Raw genomic sequence first — 26,594 nt, forward strand, 5'->3', positions numbered from 1 at the left:
TTGATATATTGTGTCACTAGTAGTATTTTTCCATTTTGGGTTTTTATACAAAGATCATGGTTAAAATTTTTCTTTTTATTTGTCAGGGCTTGGATTGACTTATGCATTTCTTTACTATTGTGTTTGTTGTCTAATTCCTTTACTTCTTTACATTTTTTATTATGTTTTATGTTTTATTGAGATACTATGAGTATCTCAATTGATTTAACATAGTCTACAGATTTTTGTAGCTTATTATAAAAATCTTCTATTTCTTCATCATTATGAGTCGTCGTAGGGACGTAAACCTGGATAATGATAATGTTAAAAGGCTTTACGGCTAATTTAATATCTAAGAACTTCTAATACAAACGATTATATTAAAACAAATTTATATTGAAAAAAAAATTTCTTTGTGGTGTCATTCAATGTCAAATCATAACGGATGAATCACGCTGATGACAAATTGCCTGCTTGCTGTGTCAAAACCGTCTTTGGTACTTACACTTGATGAACATCCAACAGATGAGAATATCCAGCATACTTCCAGGACGCAAAAAAAAAAAAATAAATAAAATAAAATAAAAAATCAGGAAACAAACTAGAGACTCGGTATTGGAGTGTTGGGACGCCAGAGCAGCATATTACAGATGCGCAAATTTTTGTATCATACCTAATGGAACCGCTTTGGAAAGAAATGGTTATCATCATTTCGTTATACACCTCCGAATCAAAAAATCAGAATAATCAAAGAAAATGTGTTGAATGATTTGCATAGAAAATAACGACAGTCTTTGCTTACACCATCGCGCTCCAGTTGCCTTTCGCTTGGAAGACATAAACGGCTTCATCGTAGGCACACGTGATTTAAAATCCAATCTTTGAAGTCAGAAAATGATTAACTGAAATCCACGCGTAAACGATTCTTCACGCACGAATCAGTCCCTCACCTACTGAATTAGATGCTATTTCTATGCTCGCCTCAAAACAAAACGGAAAAATTTGGAATATTCTAATATTTTGAACCAAATAAATAAATATTACACATTATCTTAATTTTGGGAATGTTTTCAAATAACAATTTTATTATAATTTATATAAATTTATAAATTTATATAAAAAGTGGTATACAGTGGGTGTGAATCTGCTAGATTTAAGGTAACCAGTGGTGTACCTCAGAGTTCAGTCCTTGGGCCATTATTCTTCAATCTATACATTAATGACTTCAAGCAGGGTCTTCATCAGATTTGCAATTGTTTTCTGATGATGCGAAGATAGGCAGGGCAATCAGGGATTCTACTGATATTCAGCAATTACAAAATGATTTGAATAGACTGGAAATCTGGGCAAACAAAAATGGCTGTCAGTTGAATGTTAGTAAGTGTAAAGTTATGCACTTTGGCGTGATTAGAGATCCAGCGGCATATTATATTAGCGGGTTATGTTACAAGAAACTGAAGAGGCAAGGGTTCTTGGTGTATTGGTGGATAAGAATTTAAAGTTCAAAGGTCAAATAGCAAAAGTTGCAAATACAACTCAGAGGATAATTGCTATGCTGAAGCAAACCTTGACATGTAAGGATAAGGAAGTCATTTTGCCTCTTTATAAGACTTTGATAAGACCACACTTGGATTACTGTGCGCAGATTTGGTCTCCCTGGTTTCAAGGGGTTCAAAAAGCTGTGGAAAGGGTGCAAAGAAGAGTTACAAAGATTATATCCGAATTATGTGATTTAGATTATGAGGACAGATTGCGAGTATGTGGATTACAGACTCTGGCTAACAGGAGAAAGAGGAGTGATGTGATAGAGGTCTATAAATTTTTGAATGGGGATTATAGCATTTCAAATGATGACATTTTTCGTTATATGGAAGCCGGGGAGAGAACACGGGGGCATCCATGGAAGTTAAGGTTGTTCTCAAAGGGGTAAGAGCTAGGTTTTTCTCTCAGAGAGCAGTGAGTGAGTGGAATCATTTGCCCTTACGGGTAGTGAGTGCATCTAGGGTAAATGAATTTAAGGGACGGTATGAGAGCAGGTTTGGGTAATTGACAACCTCCCTCGATGAGTCCTTGATTCCCTAGTGGTCTCAGATAATAATAATAATATTATTATTATTACATTTTTATGTATTTACATGGTTATGAATTATGATGTAACTATGATGCTAATTCATATTTGGTAATAATTATTTTCTATGCAATAAATTAGAATTGCGAATCATTAAACACATTTTCTTTGATTATTGTGATTTTTAGGTTCGGAGGTGTAAAATCCTTCTTCTTCTTCTTCTTCCTTTTTCTCTCTTTGCGGTGTTGAGGGTTTTCTCTTCATTAAACCCCAACCGTACACAAGGATAAGGTGGTTAGCCCCATTCCTCCCGGTGTATCCTATGTCTGCAGAAGCGTTGAGTTCTCCAGGCCGGTTTGCTTGCATGCGGGATAAAAAAATATATATATATATATAATGGGGAGGAAAACCCTGCAGTCCACGCCCAAGACCGGCTAACTTGGTTATGTCTGAGAAAATTCTTAAGCTCCTCACGTCAGCGACGGGAATCGAACCCAGGACACCCCAGGCATACGGTTGCAAAGCGCATAGCCACTCGCTTAACCGAGCGGAGTTTAAAATCCTTAAAAACAAAATCGCGAATCCAACAAAATCCAACCCCGACCCGCACTGTCCAGAAACGTATACGATACCAGATGATAACAGAGTGACAGCGAAAAAGAATGATAAGTTTTTGATAAAAAAACTTTTTTTTACTGAAATAAAGAGCCAAGAAGCGTCACTTCGGCGATGCAAAATTATTCCAATTAAGTGGATATTGAATCCAACATTATTTCAAAGCCGAATAGAGAAACCACAAGTTTCGTGCCGAATATAGAAACTATAAAAGTTTCGCGGATCCAAGCGTAATCAACCTTTCAGGACAGGGGGGGGGCAACTCGTGGTAAAGGTGGAATAAGTTCTGATCACTTTCTTTAGTGTTCTCCATAATGCAAACACATCTCCTTGCGGACATGTATGATGCTATGCATTATGGGAAGGGAGTTACTACCCAGACCGGTTTCGACCATTGTTGAGGTCTCGTCAGTGGGAGCCAGACCCAGATGATGTAAAATATCCAGGTTGAAGTGATGTAGAAGTCATTCTTCCCCATGCAAGTTGCCCAAAAGTAAGTAGTTTCAGTGAAATATTTGTGGAGATAATCTGCTGTAAATAAAAGAGAAAAAAGATCAACCAAAAGATAATTTGGAAATAGAAAAATATTGATTTATATTCCAAGGAAACTTTTTTTCTCTTTCTTCGGCCGATTCCCGAGTTGGTCGTATGGTACAAGGATTATTTTTTCACCCAGTAATTTCACCCCGAAGCTAAAAAAAAACCCGTAAAACTGACATTATTTCAGATATAATATATATGTGTTTAAGGCTAAGAGATGGCGGCACTTATCAGCCGTTAATGTTTCGTCTAAAAGGCTCCGTTTCCATTTATGGATACAAACACATCATCGGTGATGTTTGTAGAGTTGATACAGGCCGCTAACAATCCTCGGAAATTTAGGCCTAAAAGAGCTCCATCTGTTAACTTTGGGAATAAAAATGAGAGGTTGTGATTTGTTTCTTTGGTTAAAATAATTTAATTCTTCCTGCTTGAAATATTACAGAAAACAATTCAAAATTTATATCACTTTGATGGTTCAAGTCACACCGGAAGATACTCACACTTCTTAGTTCCTGTTCTCTGCTAAATGAATCATCACAGACTCTTAAAGTAGACACATTCTACCTTTAAGAGCAATGATTTGAATAAAGCGATTTCAACACAACACGGGTGTATTTCCTTTTTCCAACTTCCTGTCTTCCTGTATGTGTTAAGGTCAATGTCCTGTTACTGCCAAGTAACAAAACATTGACCAGTGGCGGCTCGTGGCTTGAAATCGTGGGGGTGCTACAACTTTCGAAATATACATACACACTGAAAGTACAGTGTATACGTGTTTGGATAAAATATCAAAATTATGGAAAAAATTAAAACAAAAATTAAACGTGAAAAAATATTGCTTATTATCGATAAAATTATATAGTTTGGTATAATTCAAAATTACTTAAAAAAATAAAATTCATTATCGTAACTCCAATAATGTTCTAAATAAAAAATATCACAAATGTTATGTCTTTAATTGTAATGTCAAAATATTAAAGAGACGGAGTAAACACGATAAGCACTACGAACACTACTGCTGGCGCAAACTGCATATAAAAGTGGAACTGCGCGGCGGACAGTGCCGCATTACGCTAATAGCTCGCATCTCACTATGACGTGCATATGCTTGCGCGCGTAGCAATATGACACTGTGCTAAACACAGTGCTGCTAGCGCCCTCCTAAGTGCTACGAGATGGACTTTTGCTATTTTTTATACAAAATAAGAGAATTGTATAGGATTGTTGATGATAAAATTAAATATTACAAGCAACTATAAATAAATTAATAATTAAATTAATAAATATATTTATATATCGAAAAAAATTGGAGGTGCTGCAGTTCCTATGCATGAACTGCCCCTGTCATTGACACTCAAGCATATATCGCGAGCGAGCGCGCAAGCATGTGTGTGTGTGTGTGTGTGCGTGTGTGCGTGCATGCGTGCGAACGTGCGTGCGCGCGCGTGTGTGGTGCACAATAATGTGCGTGCGCGCGCATTTTGCAATACGTCCTCTGTTGATATAAGCGTGGGAATACACTGGTGTTTTGGAGTGAAACGTATCTATATTACTGTCATAACATTTGGCTATATGAGACAATGAAATATGCTCCTCGAGTCCACTGCGTATCTGTATATGTTGGTCAATATCACTTTGTGAAGAATTTAGGGACTTCTAAATAAGTGCTGAATCTCCATAGCTGAGGTTTAGACGAGCCCTTTGATTAGAAAGACCCTGGTTCGAATCCCGTCTAGACACGAACAACCTTTACAGGTCTTTTCAATCAAAAGGTGAGTTAGCTGGTCGCAGGCGGAGGTAGAAAGTTTTTCTCCCGGAATCTCAGGTTTCTTCGCTTAAAAGAGTAAAACCGTCCAGAAGAACACACACAGTATTCAGACGTAGGACACTATGGGATTAAGGATTAACCAACGTTTTTCCGTCCGATTTGGTTTCGAATGTTGCAAGATAAAATGTGGATCTACGTATAACCATCAATCAGGAAGAAAGTGATGTGATAGAATTCCATACCAATGACCTACATGTTTATGACGTCAGCATATGATGGCATCTCCAGAATCAACTGCATGCCATCTAAGCCACGAAATTGCCGACTAATAAGAAAAGCTAGCAAACGAAAAACAGGAAGCGTGGTACCTTCAAAGAAGCTCAAAGAGGTTCTTTGAACATACAAGGGTCTAGATGGTTCCCGAAACATTAGGGCCAATTTAAGGGCCCAAACAATGAGGTACCTCGGGCACCACCGCCTCGGGAAAAGTGTAAAAAAAAAAGTGAAAAATGGCAATCAATAGCAAGTCTGGAGAGGCGAATTCCACGATACCCATTGGGATAGGTGTGAGTGAAGCAAATACCAAGCGAACGACTTATATTCCAATCATCCCAACTGCAAAATCTCATGACAAAGGTGTAGATGGTGGGGTATTTCGCTGACATGCACACCTGATAACGCATTGCCTTATACATACGGGCAGTTTTATTGAATAGACGTACATTTTTATGGCAATGCATCTTGTCATACTGCAGGTGGTGCTACTCCGACATTATTTGAGAGAAATAATATTTAAAAAAAAATTATAAAAAAAAACTTAACTAGCCTGCACGAAGCGCAACACAATAGAGGCGAGATGTAACGTCGGGTGAGGCCAATGCCTTCAACGGTGAACAAATGGACTGGAGGTATGGTGGAAATTATGTGCAAAATATACATAATCTTTGAAGATTATTATGCAGAATAATAATAACTAAAAATCAACATGTTCTTCGATGTGCACAACGGAACGAAAGATAGTTAAAATTTCCAAAACTTCTAAGGTCAATATTAATTAAACCTAGTACTACTTTTGGCGTTAAAATAGTTCTTGAAATGATAGTTTTAATTGAATAGAAATACACAACATCGTTGTCATTTTGTGTATTATCTCTAGAGTGCAAGCAGTATAAAGATAATTCAATACAAATAAAATTCGCGATCAATTTCCACTAAAATCAACAGTTTGTCTTCAAAATTGTTCAATTATTTGTCAGATCTTTGAGCATTTTATTTGTTTGATTTTTAAAGCATAAATCTTGATGTTCTCCTGAGTATTTATCCGGGCATAAAACATCTTGTTTTGCTAAGCTTTCCTCTACCTTTTAGCAATATGACACTGGTAAACACAGTGCTGCTAGCGCCCTCCTAAGTGCTACAAGATGGATTTTATTATTTTTTATACAAATTAAGAGAATTGTATCGGACTGTTGATGATACAATTAAATATTACAAGGAAATATAAAAAAATTAATAAATATATTTATTTATCGAGAAAATTTGGGGATGCTTGCAGTTCCGCAGTACCCATGCACGAGCCCCCCCCCCCCCCCAGTGATCATATAAGATTCCATTTGCACAGTTTAAGCTCGGTACTTAATCATGTGGTTTTTTTAAATATCATAAAACGAAAACAGATTTTTCCCCTTTGTTTTATGTAAAAATATAATTCCAAATATATATTAAGATGAAAAGAATTACAAAATATAGAAAAAATATTCCTTTACAAAAAAACAGTTTTGTATACAAAACCAAACAAATATGACAAACAAAGCTTTTGTGCAAATATATATTATACACAAAATACTTCACGATGTAAGAATGTTGTGCGCAAAAGCAGTGTACAAATTGTGTATGCAAAAGCTTTGTACTAATATTGTACACGCCATTCATGTAGGAATATTGTACATTAATTTCGTGTTCAAATATCGAACACAAGAATTCTGTGAAATTGTTAAACGAATATTACTCACAAGGATCCTGCGCAAATATATGTACACAAATATGCACAAATATGTACACACAAATCCTTTCCTATTATTATTATTAAGAGAGACCTCCAGGGAGTCAGGAACTCATCGAGGGAGGCCACATACTACACAAACCAGCTATCATACTTATTCTTGAATTCATTCACACTGTTTACATATTACACATCCAATAGCAATCCATTCCAATATACCCTATGAGAGAAAAATTTAGCCCTCATCCCCTCCTTAGCGGCATTCATTCTCAGCTTCCAAGGATGCCCTCTCGTCCTTTCCCCACCCTCCATAAATTGAAAAATTCCATCAACTGAAATCCTGTATGACCCTTTCAGAAGTTTGTAAGTCTCAATCCTATCACCCCTCTTTCTCCTGTTTGATAGTGTCTGCAGTCTACAAATTCTCAATCTGTCTTTATAATGAGTATTCCACAATCCTGATATCATTTTAACACTCTCCTTTGTACTCTCTCCAATATATCAGAATCGCAACGGAAACAGGAGACCAGACCTGCGCAGAATAGTCCAAGTGAGGTCTTATCAAAGCCTTGTAAAGAGGCAAAATAGCATAATTTTCTTTACATGTGAACGTGGGTTTCAGCATTGCAATTATCTTTTGAGTTGCATTTGCAATCTTTGCCACCTGAACTTCAACTTCCTATCTATTAACACTCCAAGATCCCTAGTCTCATCAGTTTCTTCTAGTCTACTCCCGCGAATATAATACGACATTGGATATCTAATCATGCTGAAGTGAATGACTTTACACTTATTGACACTGAACTGACATCCATTTTCCCATGTCCACAATTCCCACCTATTCAAATCATTCTGTAAACACTGCATATCTGCAGCATTCCTGATTATTGCTAATATTGTATAACACAAACCCATTTTCTCTAATTTATGCAACAGTCTACCATGCTGTATTCTGTCAAAAGCCTTACATCAATCCAAAAGTATCATGGTGTATCCATTCCCTTGTCTAGTTCAGTGGTAACATTGATATAGAATGTGAGCTAGTTGCTAAAACATGACATTCGCTTAGTAAACCCATGTTGTTCATTGCAAAGTAGAGATTCGCTGTCAACCCTTTTATGAATGTGGGCCCTAACCAATTTTTCCAAAATCTTTACCACCACTCCTGAGATACTAATTGGTCGTTTGTTGGATACGTCGAGGAACGGGGGAACCCCACACGAATAAAATAAAACCACCCTTGTGCAATGGATTTGCCATACATTCTTTCCATTCTGCGGAATCTTCCCTGTTCTGAGACTCATATTAAACATCCTGGTCAAAAGAATGGCCAGTTCAGCTGAACACGCTTTTAGCACACACTTGCTGATATTCCACCAGTCCCTATTGCTGAATTATTATTTAGTTTGTGCAACAGCTCTAATACCTCGTTGGGCGGGGCACTCGTTAGCTGAACAACGTCTTCTGCATCTGTAACCCTCACGCCATCTGCATTTAGAAGAGTTATTCTTTTTTCATATTCATTCCTTCTTTTACTTGCAGCATATCGATAGAATTCTTGTGGGTTGTCTTTAGCATGCAGAGCCAGTTTCTTTTCATAATCAGACTTTGCTTTCCGTACAACACTTGCGAATCTTCTGGCCTGCTGCTTATAATTTACGTAATGGACATCATTCTTCTACACACGGTCCCCCCCCCCTACACACACACACACACACACAATCATTTTCTTTCAAATCCCTTGCCTAATAAGATTACACATCTATTTGACTCCTACCCTATTTATTCTTCGAACTCTCGGGACACACTCTGATATCGCATCATTTAAGTATTGCTTAAATGCGTCCCATGCACTGTCGATATTATTTCCGTCCAGCAACCGATTCCATTTATGCAAACGGTTGCTGGATGGAATCTTTGGATCTTCATATAATTAATATCAATTAATTATATGAAGAGCCAAAGGCTTCAATTCGGCGACATGAACTTATTTAAGTTAAGGAATATTGCATCCTAGAAACTCAAAGAGTTTCGTGCCGAATATAGAAACTGTATAAAGTTCGGTGAGTCCTAGCGTAAGCAAATACCTGGATAGTGCAACACTGAGGCAACTCATAGTAAGGGTGGAGCAAGCTCCGATCACTATTCTTGGTATTTACCCATAGAACAGCTGTATTGTTGTTCTACATTTTGAGAGAAGGTCACTCACTACCCAGACCGGTTTTATTATGACACCTTCTTGGCAATTCTCATAGTAAGGTATGTAAATACTGTTCGCTACAAAATTGGTATCAACTAGGTCTACCTACTCACTGATGAGACCCTCAATAAAGGTTGAAACCGGTCTGGGTGGTGACCTTCTCTCATAATGTAGAACAGCAATACAGCTCCTAGGAGCTGGGTTTCACATTATGGGTAAATACCAAGAATTATGATCGGAGCTTGCTCCACCCTTACTATGAGTTGCCTTAGTGTTGCACTATCCAGGTATTTGCTTACGCTTGGACTGGCCGAACTTTATATAGTTTCTATATTCGGCACGAAACTCTTTGAGTTTCTTATTCTGCTAAGAAACAATATGGGATGTAATATCCCTTAACTTAAATAAGTATTATATGAAGATTGTACAAAACTGTTTTATACTCGAATTATTTTGTGCCCATTTATACTATCAATACAAATGTCAAATCAAAACAAAAAATATATATATATATTAAAACATCAACACGATGGTTAATTTTCATAGCAATGTCATTACATGAAAATGTATTGCTGTTTGTGTAGTGACATAATTTTCAATGCTCTCAACTAAGTAAAGATTTTATTTAAGAGTTCAGAAGACCAAAGAATTTGAATAAGTATTTACCGTGTTGGAAGGAAATTAACCATTTAAAATGATATATATAACTCTAATTTATAATTATTTTCTTGTTTGACTAAATATTTTAAGTATTAAAATATATGTAGATTTACAAAACCGAAAAAAAATTAATTTAATTAAAAAATAAAATTAATAAGTCCTTAATAAAATTAGGGACATTGTATCTTCATATAGTTTTTTTTCTTATTTCTTCAAATATGTAGATTATTTACAAACCAGACTATTTTTTTTTTCATATAAATTTGCCAGTTTTATTCCTTTATTGTATTTCCTAAGATTTAAACCATTTTAATTTTCTTTTAAGAATCTCACGACATGGAAAAGGTTAATATCGATTGTAGCACTATTTTTTTCTTCTTATTTAATCATTGTGAGCATTTTTATAAAGGGGAATAAAGTTGAGATAAATCAATAATTTCTGCTCCCGAAGTTTACAACATTCTTTAATTTTTTTTTAAATTTCGGGAGTAGTTTTGGAACACTTTCCGGAAACCCTGTATTAAAAATGCTTCATACTGTTCCAATCACTCTTCCGTATTGCACTTTTCGGTGCATTTATATAAACTGGGTTGCTAAGACGGGAAGAGAGAGAGAGAGAGAGAGAGAGAGAGAGAGAGAGAGAGATGGAAATAACACATTTTGTTGAGTCTACCATCATCATAATCAGTCCCAAGCACAACTACTCGAATACAACGTAGAGGAAAAAGCTTACGTCACAATTTCGACTGACGTCATGTTACCATGGCGATAGCGGTTGACTGTCGTTTCCTTGTACCACGGGATTAAGATATTGCTCCTCAAACCTTGTTAGACCTCGTTGCGTTTCTTCTCATTTTTATATCGCCAGTAATAATTAAGGACAATCTCGCGGCCCATCCTCCAAGTACACACACAAATACTCAGTACTTAAATAAAAGTCACGATACTCTAAAAATTCTTTACCTTCTTAAGTCAGAATGAATTACATATGAAAGGTTTATGCGATATTCACAACAAAATAAAAATATATACTTACAGAATTTCATTCATCTTTAATATCTCGGCAAACGATATTTTAACAGAATAAATTATTGTATATATTTTCACTATTATTATTATTATTATTATTATTATTATTATTATTATTATTATTATTATTATTATTATTATTATTATTATTATTATTATTATTATTATTTCAAATAGGTTTAATTCTTCTTTATAAATCTTAGTAAACACGACACATTTCTTCCCTTTTCAATCACAGAATTAAATATGCAATTAATATTTTCAAAAAAGGCGATGAAGAAAACAAATCAAAGTGAAGAGTGTTTTCCAATTATTCGAAGAGGTTTGTTTAGGAACTTGCAATCGTTTGGCAATAATATTTGCAATAAAACTAAACCAATTATTAATTCAGTGGAAGCGCCCTCTAAGAATTTGCGGTATTAGCAAAAATAAATAAATAAATAAATAAAATAAAATATTGTTATTATTTGTAAAGTTTGTGTTTTGTTGAAAAAAACATTAAAATAAAATTTTAAAAAATTAAAAAAAAAAAATATATATATATATATAACAAATAAAATATAGTAAACTGACAGATTTTTAATACAAATGCTTGCGGAGTATTTAAAAATCGTTCGCAGGCCTCAATTGCTAGTTTCAGATCAGCTCATTTAAATAAAAAAAAAAAAATCTCCTGATGCCTTTCCCATTCTCGGAAGAGGCACTCTTTGAGCTTTTTTTTTTTTTTTTTTTTTTTTTTTTTTTGAAGTAAGATCCAGTTTGCATCTTTCATCAATGTCAAGTCGAGTGTCCTTCTGCAGCCTGATATGTGATTCAATGTTCACAATTGTAATAACCAATGTTTATGTGTATGTACTTTTGTACTTTCTATGTAGATGCTGATGAGTTTTGGAATTAAAACTCTTCAGAGGATGTTGAGACTCCAACTAAGGACCATTTGACGTATTAGAACCTGAACGCAGAGTTGAGGTCTTTTGGACATAAACAAAGTTTTGTGAAGACATGGGAAGCGAGTCCAGCCTTTCAAGCATTTCACCATGGCCAACCCCTGTCCTTTCGTATGGTTGTACGACCAATGTTTTGAGTTGCAAAGTTAAAAATTCGAATTTTCATTGGAGGTGGGAGGATACTCTTACTAACCGCTTATGAAGCCGAAAAAAAAAAGGCCTAAGAATTTTCTGTAATCAATTATTAGAATTTATGACACTCTTCCGCGGTTTAGAGAATTCTATCAAGTGTAATTCTCTTTCTTTTCCCCCCTCTGTACTCAGAAAACCCAATTTGTGCACAGTAATCCATGTGCGGTCGTATCTAGGCCAAGTGAAGAGACAAAACGCTTCCTTATCCTTAAATGTCAAAGTTCGTTTCAACATCGTAATCGTCTTCTGGGTTGTATTTCTAATTTTTGCTATTTGACTTTTGAACTTAAAATTCCTATCCACCATAATTCCAAGATTCTTATCCTCATCAGTTTCTTCAAGTATGATCCCACGAACAGACTAGCCGTTACGTATGTAAATCAAGCCAAAGTGTATAATTTTACACTTATCAACACTGAAATAATAGCCATGAAAATGTGCCCACCTTTTCAGTCTGTTCAAATCATTCTGTAAGTGCCGGATATAAGTAGCATCTCTGATTGCCCTGCCTGTCTTAGTATCATTAGCAAATAATTGAACATCTCCTGACAGGTCCTTCCCAATAGTATTAACATATAGATAACAACAATGATCTGAAGACTGATCCCTGGGGTAACTATTGGTTACCTTAAATCTGGCAGATTCACACACCCCCATATACTACCACTTCATACCCATCCATCACCTACCCACTTATCCAAGCTTATATGCCAATCTCATATTCTCCAGTTTATGCAACAGCTTTTCATGCGGCATCCTATCGTTCCTATTCAGTAAACGATACCACAGGACTGAACATAGTATTGTCCTGAATTTGTCATACGTTTCAGCACTGAACCAATGCTATTTAGAATATTAATTACGTCGATCTAGCTTTCCCCCTGACACGTTGCATTAACTCTGACCGCAATAATAATTGTTGCAGACATCTAACATCATATTATAATATATAAATCAAAACAAAATATTATAATATTTTGTTTTGATCCTTCATCCAAACGTAACTAAACAAAGTTTGCTCGTGGGGCATCTTCACGGCTAATCTACTTGTATAGGAAAATCTGCTAGCTTCAATAATGCCTAAATTTGTAGAGAGGTAAGTATTTTAGCAGATATATATACAAAAGCATCTGTATCTGGGAAGGCTGGAGGCAACAACTGTTATCCAGAGAAGAGTAATGTGTTGTTATCTGATCTCTCAATGATTGCCTTTGGCCTTTTATTAAATATCATCTGACCTCTCTCTACATTTCAACTTCCACATCAAAAGCGACCATGAAAGTGGAAGGACATGCAGAGTCAACCAACAAATTGAGGTTTTCATATACTAGAATACTAGAATAATTATGATTCCAGAGCATTGATATAAAACACCATTCCGAACTGCAATGCCATAGCATAGTCGCGAAATCCAATTCGTTAAAAAGAACTGAGTTCGAATCGTGTCTAGAACGCAAGAATCTTCAAAAGACTTAGCCGGTTAAGTAAGTTTTTTATAAGTTAAGTTTTTTTTAATCTCCTGTGTAAACTTTTATTTTTCATCCCACAAAACAAGTAAACTAAGTGATACGGAGACAACTTCAAGGCAAACACATTTACGCTCATACAGAGAAAGCACAGCTTAGAAGTTATAAATAATATAAATTCTCTAATTCTATAATTCTCTATAAATTATTTTTTTCGAGTATGCGAGGGCCGTTTTATCCCTAGCTGACTTTGGAGACTAAGCGTCAGTCAATATCCCTTAGTCAATCAGATAGAGCTAACCCAAATTATCGATGATATCAAACTGCATTCAGTGAAGAAAATACGGCAGACATCTGTCACCATTTTGTGCTCACTAACCGTAACACAATATAAGTAATTCGCTATAATGTGGCTAGTCAAAAGCAGACTAATACTAAACTCAAATACCGAACTATCAGAATAAATGAATACAATCTCTAAAATTTATCTTAACCTACAGTCAGTCATATTTTTAAAGAAGACTAGATCAGCATTGTCAGTTCTATATGACAATCTCAAACTACAAGAAAACAAACAGCCACAAATCCTACAGACGTCTTTCTCCAAATATCAGAAACAATAGCGAATTTGACAATAGCCTTCAACTTAGCCGATGTTTTTAAGTTTAATGTATCCCATGGAAAAAGGCACATTGCCACTTCCTTGCACTATGGATAAAAAAAAACAAACTTCAATGGACTAATATTAAATGATGTCAAACCTTATCGGTTACATAATCAAAGGAAGACAAATCGAGAATTAATCCCTTAACAACTTAATACAAAATTCGACAGATGAAGATGACACTCGTTCTACAAGATATCTTAGTAATAATATATTTAATCAATGCAATATTGGTCGATGGCCAAAAATACACATAGATAAAATCAATTCACTTGTCAAAAGTGGCATAGCACAATAATCAGGGGTCCCTGCAAGTATCATGGTCCTCTCCAGATATAAACATATGGATTTCGTTTATTTATACGTGAAAAGATATTAATTATCACAATATTCGTAAAGCATTTGAAATGTTTTCTAAATATCTTTCCGAAATATTTGTTCTTAAAGCCACTATTTGAAAAAAAAATAAGAATCATTAATTTTAAGTAGTTTTTCTCCTTCCGCCATAGATCCTCATGATGATGGACACGCACTTACATCGTTCACTGATCAAAAGAATGGACACGCACTTGCCTACTCTCTTAGCGATTCTCAATTAGGTCGAAATGCGAACACTTCAGTAGAAGAAGGGATTATTGATTTCTTCACCATCATATCTCTAACAGACAGATCTGACGCGACGGATGAAGGCATTATCGGGTGGGAATAGACATCCCAGTTAGGTTTAAAAATTAACTTTGTAGGAGGCTCATTTATGTGAAATGCTATTTAAAACGGACTTTATTTTTTCTCGGAGATATCTATAGGAGTACAACATTCACGCGAACTTTTCTTGTCCTATTATTTTCAATTCACGCAGCTTTTTTTATTGATGCTACCGAAAGACAAAAGTTTCATCATGATGTGCAATTGTCTCTACACCTTTTTCTACTCTTTGTGCCCGAACTATAAATCTGCGTTAATCTAATAGCAGGACATTTCCAAACCAAACTCCACATTGAAGTATTTTTTGTATATGGTTCAAGTCAATGTGGATTGTTATCAGCGGAAATTGAAAATATCAATTTATTTTGGGGCAGCATAAGGGAAATTCTTCCTCGAAATTCTACTTCTTTTATTTCCATCGATATTTTTAGAATAAATTGATTTCTTCTCTTTTTACAGCTTCTGGATGAGACGATAGTTGATACTGGAATTTTTCCAAATTTTCAAAATCCATCTTAGGTGGTTTCCCAAATCCCAAATGTGTGCATAATTTCTCATAAGCATTCTCAAAGTGAGTGGAAGATGAAATAAACGATGAAATAATTTTGTAGTCTAATTTCTTCGAGATCCACCTCAATCGCAGCTACCTTAATCACTCTTATAACGAGACATCAATCTTTCACTTAATCATTTTGGGAAAGAAGTAGAAGCCGCGTGGGAGGATTGATTGTTCAGATTACGTGAAAACAGGCATAAGGAGGTAGAATTCGTGTTCTGATCTGACTACGTTGCATGTCATGTAAGATAAAAACCAGACATTTCGGGAGTAAAATTTCCTTGTTCACTTCAGCCATTGTAATGAGGGAGTTTGAGAAAAGCTAATTCTCCTTAAGTCAAAAAAAAAAAAAAAAGGTTTCTCTCATATGATTGGAATCGAATTCATGTCTTTACAACTCAAGGTCAGCATTGATTCCGATTGAGCTTCGAAGGCGACAATGAATACAGAGGATGTTATAAACATTTAACTACCACCAGATTTACTGCACTCATCCTGATTATTTCTAAGTTAAAAAAATGGTGACTATGATCGCTGTATTGGACCTATTCCATCATTATTATTATTTTTTTTTTTTGGAAACGAAGGCGTAGTATTGCAATGGAGAGCATGATCACTCACCTCTCTTTCATTATTAGAAAAGCTGATCCCCAGATTAGGCATGGCCCTCAGGATAGCAACCAAAGACTGCACAGTGTTGCTATATACGACGGGCTTGTACTGTTTGAAGTCCTCCTGAGTGAATCCACTGTCGTGAATAATTCTATTGGAAGAAAGAAAAAAGTTTGTAAATTCAATGCAAAAAAAATTACTTCCTTTACTCTAATAGAAACATATGGTACAAAGTTGTCGGAAGTTAATTTAAATAGCTGTTAGACTGATCACTTAGCCACCAGTGGCTTATTGTCATACCTATTCAATGTTTGTGAACAGGGATTTGTTTCTTGATGAAGTAGGCAATGCCCCTTAATATATATATATATATGTGTGTGTGTGTGTGTGTGTGTGTGTGTGTGTGTGTGTGTGTGTGTGTGTGTGTGTGTGTGTGTGTGTGTGTGAAAAGTTTTTTACCTTGGGGATAATATATATTAAGGATACCAAGTAATTTTATAAACTTGGTTTTTTACTCCTCCCAAGTAAGCAAAGCAGTTAAGTTGGCGCATAAACGTAGTTCAAGTCTTAAGGTAGTGCAACACCAGGGCAACTCGTTGTAAAGGTGGGTAAAGATCTGATCACTACTCTTATTATTTCCCATATTTCCCATAATGTAAAACACATCTCACTAGAAGATGTATACTGTTATACATTATGGGTGGGGGGTCACTACCCAGACCGGTTTCAACCTTTTTTGAGGTCTCCTCAGTGTGTAGCTAGACCCTGAAATACCAAGATTTTTAGTAATACAGAGCCTTATTAACTTTACCTAAACAAGTTGCTGCAAGGTGCTTTTACTTTGAGTAAGAAACTCTGGATGAGATAAAGATGTGAAATTTTTTTACCTTGGGAATAATATATATATTAAGGATACCAAGTATGGGTTGTGATCACTCCCACACCCATAATGAATAACAGTATACATCTCCTAGTGAGATGTGTTTTACATTATGGGAAATACTAAGAATAGTGACCAGATCTTTACCCACCTTTACAACGAGTTGCCCTGGTGTTGCACTACCTTTAGACTTGAACTACGTTCAGGCACAAACTTAACTGTTTTGCTTACTTGGGAGAAGGAGTAAAAAACCAAGTTTATAAAATTACTTGGTATCCTTAATATATATTATCCCCAAGGTAAAAAAAAAATTTCACATATATACAGATATATACTGTATATAATATCAACTATCAACTTTACTGACATAAGGGGTGAAGAAAAAGTTTCATATTCCCGTATTCCCGGCTATCTTGAGAGAAACTGTGAGTGGAGAACGTTTATGAGCTAATTGCTCACCCTGAGTGGGCTAGGAGATTAGTCCTCAGTGTTGAAGTTTACGATGGCTTTAGGTCTTTTATGTTTGAAATAATCCATTGCATCATAATCTGCAGCCAGTTGTATCAGTTTGTTAGGGTGCACAGATGCTTTTGAGAAGCATTTGGTTGCTATAGTCTGCATGAAAGTATAAATATAGGGAACCTCCGTGTCCCGGTCCAGTTGGACAGTTCGGATGAACCATGGGGCGCCCAGGATCATTCTGAGACATTTATTCTGGATACGTTGCAATTTGAGAATACTAGAATTTGAAGTATGACTCCAGGCCGGTGAAGCGTAGATGAGTACTGGACGAACCATTAGTTTGTATATGAGAAGTTTGATTCTGGTGCTCAGCTTACTGTTTCTGTTAATTAGGGTAGAGCTGGGCTATGGCTTTTGATGTGTTTGCACAGAGAGTCTTAATATGGGAGCTGAAAGTCAGTTTTCTGTCCAGTATTACACCAAGATATTTGATCTCATTTTTCCACGGAATTTTAGTGTTGAAAAGGAGAATATCTTCTTTAGGAAGCAGTGATCTTCTGGAGAATAGGACGGCTAAACTCTTCAAGGGATTCACTTGGAGGCGCCATTTAGAAAAGTATTGTTCGGTTAGCAGTAGGTTTTCTTGCAGTTTCTTGATGGCGAGGTGAGGCTTTAAAGATCTGGCTAATATCGCTGTATCATCAGCGTTTAGAGCTTTAATTGAAGATAATGGGTTGTGCTGTATATCATACAAGTATAAGGAGAATAGAATTGGTGCTAGTAAGGATCCTTGTGGAACTCCAGCCAAGATGCGTTTTTGTGTCCAGACTACCCCACACATCCTGACTTGCATGCGCCTATCATAGAGGTATGCCTTTATAAGATGAATGCTTCCGATTGGTACACCAGATGATATGAGTTTGTATAGCAAACCATAATGCCAAACCTTGTCAAATGCACTGGCTATGTCAAGGAAAACAGCCCCAGCGCATTGACGCCAGTTAAAACCCGTGATGATGTGTTCCACTAATCTGTGTATTTGTTGCGTGGTGCTATGCGATTGTTGGAAGCCAAACTGCTCCTCAGGCATATATTTAGTCGGAGTACTGAATCTTGGAGTCTGGTAAGAATTACCTTCTCGGCAATTTTTCCGAGAATTGAGATGAGGTTGATTGGTCTGTAATTTTGAGGAAATCTGGGATCTTTTCCAGGTTTATGGATTGGCATTATGTCCGCCAGTTTCCAGTAGGAAGGGAAATGTTTGTAGTGAAGGATGGAGTTAATTATATTTGTCAGATGGACAACAGCTCTGTGTGGTAGAAGTTTATTACTTTGTTAGAGATACCATCAGGTCCAGGAGCCTTTTTGTTCTTAAACTTCTTAATAATAGCATATATTTCAGCAGGTGAGGTGGGTGCAATTTGAGTGGAATATGTGAGAGCAGAATTGAGTGAATATCTGACATTACGGTGGATCCTGTGTATATGGTTAAAATCGAGGTGATCGTATGCAGTTTACATTGTTTTTCAAGATGATTTGCTATTGCTTCAGCTTTATCAGCATCCGTGTGGATGAGACCTGAATCTGTTTGGAGGGGGGGAAGAGGATTATTTCTGTTTTTAATCTTTCGGATGAGATTCTATATGGAGTGGTTATCAGTAGAGATGGAGGTCAGTGTTTTTCTCCCCAGAGTTGAGTTGTATGGGCTGCGAGGGCATCTCTCACTGCAGAGTTGAACCTGTTCAAGATCCGTTTGTCTTGCGGCGCCCTGGTGTTGTGGTATCTTTTTCTAGCCTTATTTGTTTCTCTAATCAGATTCATAATATCTTCTGGCATGTGGTTGGATTTGCGGATAGTTGCAGGAGTAGCAACTGCTACACAGGCTGTTTTAATCTGTTCTGTTAGATTTTTAACAGCTGCTTCAATTTCCACTTTTGATTTAATGATGGGAACAGGACCAATATATTTTGGAAGTACCTTGGAGAGCCTTTCCCAAGGAATGAATGAGTGAGGGGGGGGGGGGTAATTTTTTCAAGGTTTCCCAATTTTAACCGTATTGGGTTATGGTCTGATGACAGATCGTTGATCGTCATTAAATTGTATTGGAGTCTGATGTGCTGCAATATGGCTATGTTCAACAGATCAGCCCGACCATAAGTGTTGTGATGGGTGGAGTCAGCGGACCTATTACATGAAAGTTGTTGAAACCAGCATAGTTTTGTAGTATCTGTCCATTTTTGTTGGTGGAACGGCTATTCCAGGTTGAACGCTTGGCATTTAAATCACCTGCCACAATGATAGGCTCTCCGGTATCCAATAAGGCGTTCAAATCCGAGAGAAATAATGATTTTTGTAGAGGATTATATGCTGCAAAGATTTTTAATTTGCCGACAGAACTCGTGAGAATCTCAACGCCAGTGACCTCGAGGTTGATGGTAGGAGGGATGTTTATGGAGTCATGAGAGATGAAATTTTTAATGAAAATTGCCGTGCTTCCTCCTCCTCTGTGGGATAGTCTATCAGCTCTGTACAGTTGGTATCCACAAATTTTGGGGTTGTCTGAAGGTCTTAGGTGCGTCTCATTTAGTAAAAGGACATCTGGCTGATGTCTTTGGACGAAATTTTGAAGTTCTAAAATCTTACTCCTCAGGCCATTCGCATTCTACGCTATGATCTCTAGAGATTCTGGTTTTAATTTGTTACTGTTCATTAGTGAGCGCTGAAATAATGGCTTGGGTGTCCTTTAGAAATCTGTTAGTAGAACTTTGTGAAGGGTTGGATCTGCTAAAATCCATGGTGGTGTTGTCTATTCACGGGATGACTGTTTAGGACGAGTTACATCCGCATATGTCCTAGATTGTTGTTGCGGAGTTACTCTTTTGACCTCTGGCTTCGTCTGAAGGGCATCTGACCTTTTATATTGAACTTCAGGAAACTGTGAAGTAATCTCTGACATAGGTGTGCTGAGTGAGGAAGAAAATGTTTCTGCTTCTGATTTTCTATTTCCAGAACCCAATGCCACTAGTCCTAGTGGAGATCCATAATGCTTATTAAAGCATTTATGAGTTAAAATCAATCTGTGGGCTTCGGATTACCCCAGAACCCTCTGAGAAAAAGAGCCTCAACTGGGCAGTGCCAGAGGTTTGGTCACGCTCAGAAGTTATGTAGAGCGGAGTACAAATGCCTATCATGCGATGAGAGCCATCCCACTAGCATCTGTAACAAGCCAAAAACCAGCCCGAATAGGTGCTAGCTGCGGTGGCCTTCACCCTGACAGCTACAGAGAATGCACTCACCACCCAAAGAATAGACGGGTTGAGCCAAACAAACAATCTTCCCCTTTATTCATAACGAGATCTCCAGAAGCTTCGACTCCACAGTCCTCCATTAGATAGTATAGAGCTGTAGATACCAATTTACCACTGTCTGAGACTTCCGAGAGATTAAATTCTCATCAACAGTCAAGGACATATGCTGATGTGGTCTACCCAAATCAGACATCACAGGAGCCGAATCAGCCAGCAGCACATTCAAATGTTACATCTATCATCACAGCCTCTCTGCCAAATATGTTACAAGATTTCAGAAAATCCAACACTTGATTGTCCTCAATAAAGAGATTCCTGCACATAACTTAATCCATCCTCACTGCACTCATCGATGAACAGAATTAAATTCACTCCATATTCTCTGCAGATCATCGCGTGGAACGAGAATGGCCTCAAAAACGAAATATTAGAACTTCAAGAATTCACTCAGAGATACAATCCAGATTTCATATTGATAAATGAATCCACTTGAGACCGGCGGACAACCCCAGACTCAAAGAATATCAACTACGTAGAAATGATAGGCTCAACTGCAGAGGTGGCTGCACTGCCATCTTCATTTAAAACTACATCAATCACCATACATTAACCAATCCTTCAACCACCAATCTTGAGATTACAGGAGTAGAAGTTCTCACCAACTCTGCCGGTAAACTAAAAATCTATGCAGCCTACAACCCACCGTTAAAAACTTTGTTACACTCATATCTGAATGCCGTCCTGGGCACTAGTGACCAATCATTATTGCTGGGGACTTAAATTCAAAGCATCCTGCATGGAACAGTAGAACTACCAACAAGAACGGAAACATCCTTTTCAAGTACTCAGGATCTAATTACGCCTTTGTGGCAGGCCCTACTGAACCAACTCATCACGATCCGATTGGCACTGCTGACATCTTGGGCATAGTAATTCTGCAAAATATTAAATTTCAGTACAGCCTAAAATCATGAAATGAATTATCATCCTACCATAACCCAATTCTGCTCCAGCTGGGAAAACAGGAACAACTGTCTTCTCCCCTCACTCCTTCATACCTTAAAAAAATTATCAAAAGTACTGCCAGAATAAATGCAGACTTCAACAACTTGTACAAAATTCATCGGCTTATCAGATACTCATTAAAACTCTCTGATGCCTGTGCTAATTAAATCGCACCTACTTCACCTATATTAATAAATATTACAATTAATAAAAATTTGACACTTGTAACAAATATTACAAGTGTCAAAGAAGCGTTTTAACTCTGTTTTGTTCCAACGCGCATGCTCCTGGCGCTCACGGGGAACGTGAGCGCGCGATTAGTGCGCAATTAGTGTTGTTCGTTTTGTTCAGTTTTCGAGATTTTGTCGCTGCTGCTCACCAGATTACTGGATACGCATTGCGATGCCCTCGGATTACCTAAGATTGGACAGTCCTGATATAATAGATTAAATAAAAATAGCGTTAAGATAATATAATATATTAAAAAGGTGAATTATTGATTCCAGTGAAAGTAAAAGATGCACTAAATTAATCCACTTTTGTTTTTTATACCATAAAATATTAAGAGAACGCTGCTATTCTGCGTTTTTTGCTGCTGGCTACTTTGGTACTGTGTTCAGACGTATGTAAAAAAAGCCACACTCTGGATCATCTCGTAAAAAAAATGTCGGGTGAATCAATAACACTCAAAATTTGTCGGAGATTTCTTAATATATTTCAATTGTGTGATATGATTTTGTGAAGGATAGTTATACTTCAGTTGTTTATTTATTTATTTATAATAAAGTGAAGCTGAGTCAGATAGAAAGGATGGCTACTAGAAGATACTGATGGACTTTGTAAAATCATTTGGTTTTGAAGCAAATATATTTTGAATATGAAGCTGGCAGCACGAGAAAGACGGTGATTATCCTCCATCGTGACTAAATATTAATATAATATATAATAAAATATATGAAATCCGGGGGCCAACCTCCACCGTTCTCATCTAGGAGGAAAGGAGAATGGCCATCATTTATTGTGGCCAAGTTATTCCTATCAGCATACATTACATTACACTTTGATGACAATGGACTGCAGGAGATTAATGAGGCTAGGGATTTGGGGGTGGGGTTCTGTTGGACTAAAAAAGTTCAAGGTCATCGCAAAAGTGGCTAAAATAGCTCGCGAGCTTAATTGGTTATTGAAGACGAACAAACTTACAAACATAGATAAGAACAAGTTATACATCTTTATAAGAATTTCGTACAACCCCATCTGGACTACTGTACATAAATCTAGTGTCAGAAGAACAAAGCCATCCCTTGCAATTGAGTAAGAGCATAGGTGGCAAGGAGTAAAAATTCTTTGCTTCAAACTGGTGAACGAATTGCCAGAGTCATTTGTGAGTGCTCCATCAGTTAAGCAGTTCAAAGTATGGCAGATCTTGTGCTTCATGAAATGTCAGTGGATCTCATGCGATGTCTACGCACACTATAGAGGTGATCATATAATAATAATAATAATAATGCATTATATTTATATTCATTTATACACAGAGGCGGCTCTTGCATAGGCACTGCGGAACTGCAGCACCCCCAATTTTTCTCGATATATAAATATATTTATTAATTTATTTATATTTGCTTGTAATATTTAATTTTATCACCAACAATCCTATATAATTCTCTCATTTGTATAAAAAATAATAAAAATCCATCTTGTAGCACTTAGGAAGGCGAAGAACACTAGAGGCACTGTGTTTACCACAGTGTCATATTGCTACGCGCGCAAGAATATGCACGTCATAGTGAGATGCGAGCTATTAGCGTAATGCGGCACTGTCCGTCGCGCAGTTCCACTGTTGTTTATATGCAGTTTGCGCCAGTAGTCGAGTGTTCGTAGTGCTCATCGTGTTTACTCCGTCTCTTTAAATATTTCGACATTACAATTAAAGACGTAACATTTGTTATAGGTTTTATTTTAGAACATTATTGGGGTTATGATAATGGATTTTATTTTTAAGTAATTTTGAATTATACCAAACTGTATAATTTTATCGATAATAAACAATATTTTTTCATGTTTAATTTTTTTTTTAATTTTTACCATCATTTTGATGTTTTATCCAAACACGTATACTTACAGTGGTCAGGAAATCTAAGGATAGTTGGAAGGCTGTGGGCGCTTAAATACACTGATGAATGGAGGCTCAATAAATATCTGATCCCCTGTAGGTTTTTATTTCATATTTAAAAGTAAAATCGAGTGCCATCTAAAATATAAAAAAAAAACACTTGCAAATACTACCATGGACCCAAACAGGCCTTTATGGAAGTGCGTTGTCGGATCTAAAATCTTAACTTGGGTATATTTCTATAATTCAGTTCCTAATATGGACACTGTCATGCAACAACAAATCCTTTTCCAGAAAGGTTCAATGATTGTTTGTTATGAACCCCATAAAAGTAAGCAGTAATGAAGTTTGTGATTTAAATATTTCTTAACAGGATATTTCGTGTGTTTCCATCTACCATTACGAGTCGAATTAGTGGTAGTGGTGGTTTTTCCCTTTCAGTCGTTTCCGACCGTAGGTGACTTTGTAAGCATTGCCCACAAAGCGTTCTTCGTAAGATTTTTTACAGGGTAGTTCACCATTGCTTTTCCCAACCCCCCAATTTCATCCGGGCTCGGGACCGGCATATGGATGGGACGTATTCATGACTGTAATCAATGTGTGTTCACGAGAACGGTTTGCCTGTTTTGGGGTACGAAAAACCTGAATTTCCAGATGAAAAAACTCTCCACCTCCGTATGAGACCGGCTAATTAACCTTTCGTCGAAATAGACCAGACGAAGGTTCCCCACGTCACTGACGGACATCGAACCTAGGTCTTTCCGACCAAGGGGCTTCGTCTATACTAACTGAGATACGAAAGCTCAAGAGTCGAATTACTGTTACTTAATTACTGTTAATTATTATTGTTAGTAGTAGTAGTAGTACCGACCTGGTTGGCCGAGTGGTTAATGTATCCGCTCTCCAGCCAAAAGGCTGCGGGTTCGAATCCCGCCGTGGGTATGAATGTGTGCGATTGTCTGTGAAAATACTGGTGGTGGTCGGCGGTAGATGGCATTGGTGTAGTGGTGGACACGGAGAGATGTAGAGTAGGTGCCCTCCCTCGATGAGTCTTTGGACTCCTCGGAGGTCACGTCATAATAATAGTAATTGTACTGACATGTCATGGAGTCCGAAGACTCATTGTAGAAAGTATTCCATACACAAACGTCTACACTACTTAACCTCCATGTACACACTATACCACCTATCATCTACTAATTCACTATTTAATCTACGTCATCAACGCCCAGTAAATATTTTTGTTTGTTAATTGCTCGTATGAAAAAACCTGACACTCCGGGAGAAAAAAAAAAGCGTTTACTACTTCCATACAAGATCGGCTAATCAGATGAACGAATCCACCTGGAGATTCTTCCCATGATGAGAATCGAACTCGGGAAAAGTGAAATCCATGGGCGTATTGTCTCACCCGTTTTTCCAATTGCACTGAGGTTAACTGAGTGTGACATAAAAGAAACATGAAGTGACAACCTTTATAGAAGTAAGGTCTGTTTTGATGGCTTCATGCACATAACGTGACTAATTTGTAGTTTGTCACGTGATCGGTAGTTATCATTTATAGTGCGCAGACTTTTCAAATGTCTCCGGTGATCGCTGCGGATGGATGCCCTGATCCATCAATGAAATTAGCTTGACAATTTTTAATATGTCAGCCCTGGTGGTGTAGCTCGAGCTTTTGCCGCCGGGGGACGGTTCCTGAGTTTACCGTCCCTCTATCCAAAACCAAAAATACTACAAAAAATCAAAATGACGAATAGGGAAATAAATTAAAACACTGTGTTTATTTCAGTTGTAAGTATAGTTGTTAAAAACTAATTATTAAGTAATAAAAATTACTAAGTTAACATAAAAGAATTGTCGAAAAATAAAATTGTGTCTGACGTGAAAAGTGCTGCCCTAGGGCGGACTTCCTCCCCCCCCCCCCCCCCCAGCTACGCCACTTGTCAGTCCGCTCGTCTATGCATAGATGTGACAAGACACTTCGCTGTGCTAAGTACTTGGTGAATTTCTTTCATCTGATTCACTTTCGGTCCACCAAAATACTTCATACTGTTCTTCTTCTTGGGTACATGTCAAATTCGAGGGGAAAAAATGGCATCCCCAAAACTGCTTCCTTGGCATTCCTCTCCTATTAATCGGCCTGTAAAGAGCAACAAATATTGAAATAGATGAAGGGATGTCAAAGTTGACATCCCGATCACCTCAGTTGACTTTTCTGGATTGTTGAAAAGCACGTTGTTCCTAGTTACTGATGATATTAACTGCACGTGTGGCTTTGTACAAACGAAATGTGATGGTGTTTGTGGTGATGAGTTTGGATTTCCAGATATTAATTAGGCTTTTATGGAAATGAAGAGCTTTGGGCTTACTTTTCACTGCGTCAGTTACAGAATAGATGTACGAGGGTGGTCTGAAAAGTTCTCGGCTTAACAATGAAAAAGCGAATTCATAATTTCAAAATTATTTTTATTTTTCAACATAATCTCCCTTTAGACTAATGCATTTATTCCAGCGATGCTCCAGCGCCATTATATCGTCCCAGGGACGGTATAATGGGGCTATCAGTAAGATCTACAAAATACCCCTCTACAGCTGCAATCACCTCTTGATTCGAAGAAAAACGCTAACCAGCAAGGAAGAGTTTTAATTTGGGGAAGAGACAGAAGTCAGAGGGAGCCAAATCTGGGGAATAGGGTGGATGTGCAAACAATTCATAGTGCAGATCCCTTAATTTTCCTATTGCCAAAACACCTTTGTGGGTAGGTGCATTAACCAGATGAATGATTTTTTCTTCTACAAACCGGATCTTTTCTC

The 26,594-nt window shown here is 37.0% G+C and overlaps 1 protein-coding gene across 1 annotated transcript in view; it reads right to left on the minus strand.

Moving 5' to 3' along the window:
* Positions 1–26,594, minus strand: part of LOC150097038 (guanine nucleotide-binding protein G(o) subunit alpha-like) — a 178,364-nt gene that overhangs the window by 56,450 nt on the left and 95,320 nt on the right. The window contains exon 3 of the mRNA XM_090408506.1: positions 16,016–16,157. Within this exon, the coding sequence (XP_090264632.1) occupies positions 16,016–16,157 (142 nt within the window). The remainder of the gene's footprint in view (positions 1–16,015; positions 16,158–26,594) is intronic.

This window comes from Typopeltis vanoorti, chromosome 18, assembly GCF_054136105.1.
Source record: "Typopeltis vanoorti isolate ZY-2024b chromosome 18, IOZ_Tvanoo_1.0, whole genome shotgun sequence".
Lineage (NCBI taxonomy): Eukaryota > Metazoa > Arthropoda > Arachnida > Uropygi > Thelyphonidae > Typopeltis > Typopeltis vanoorti.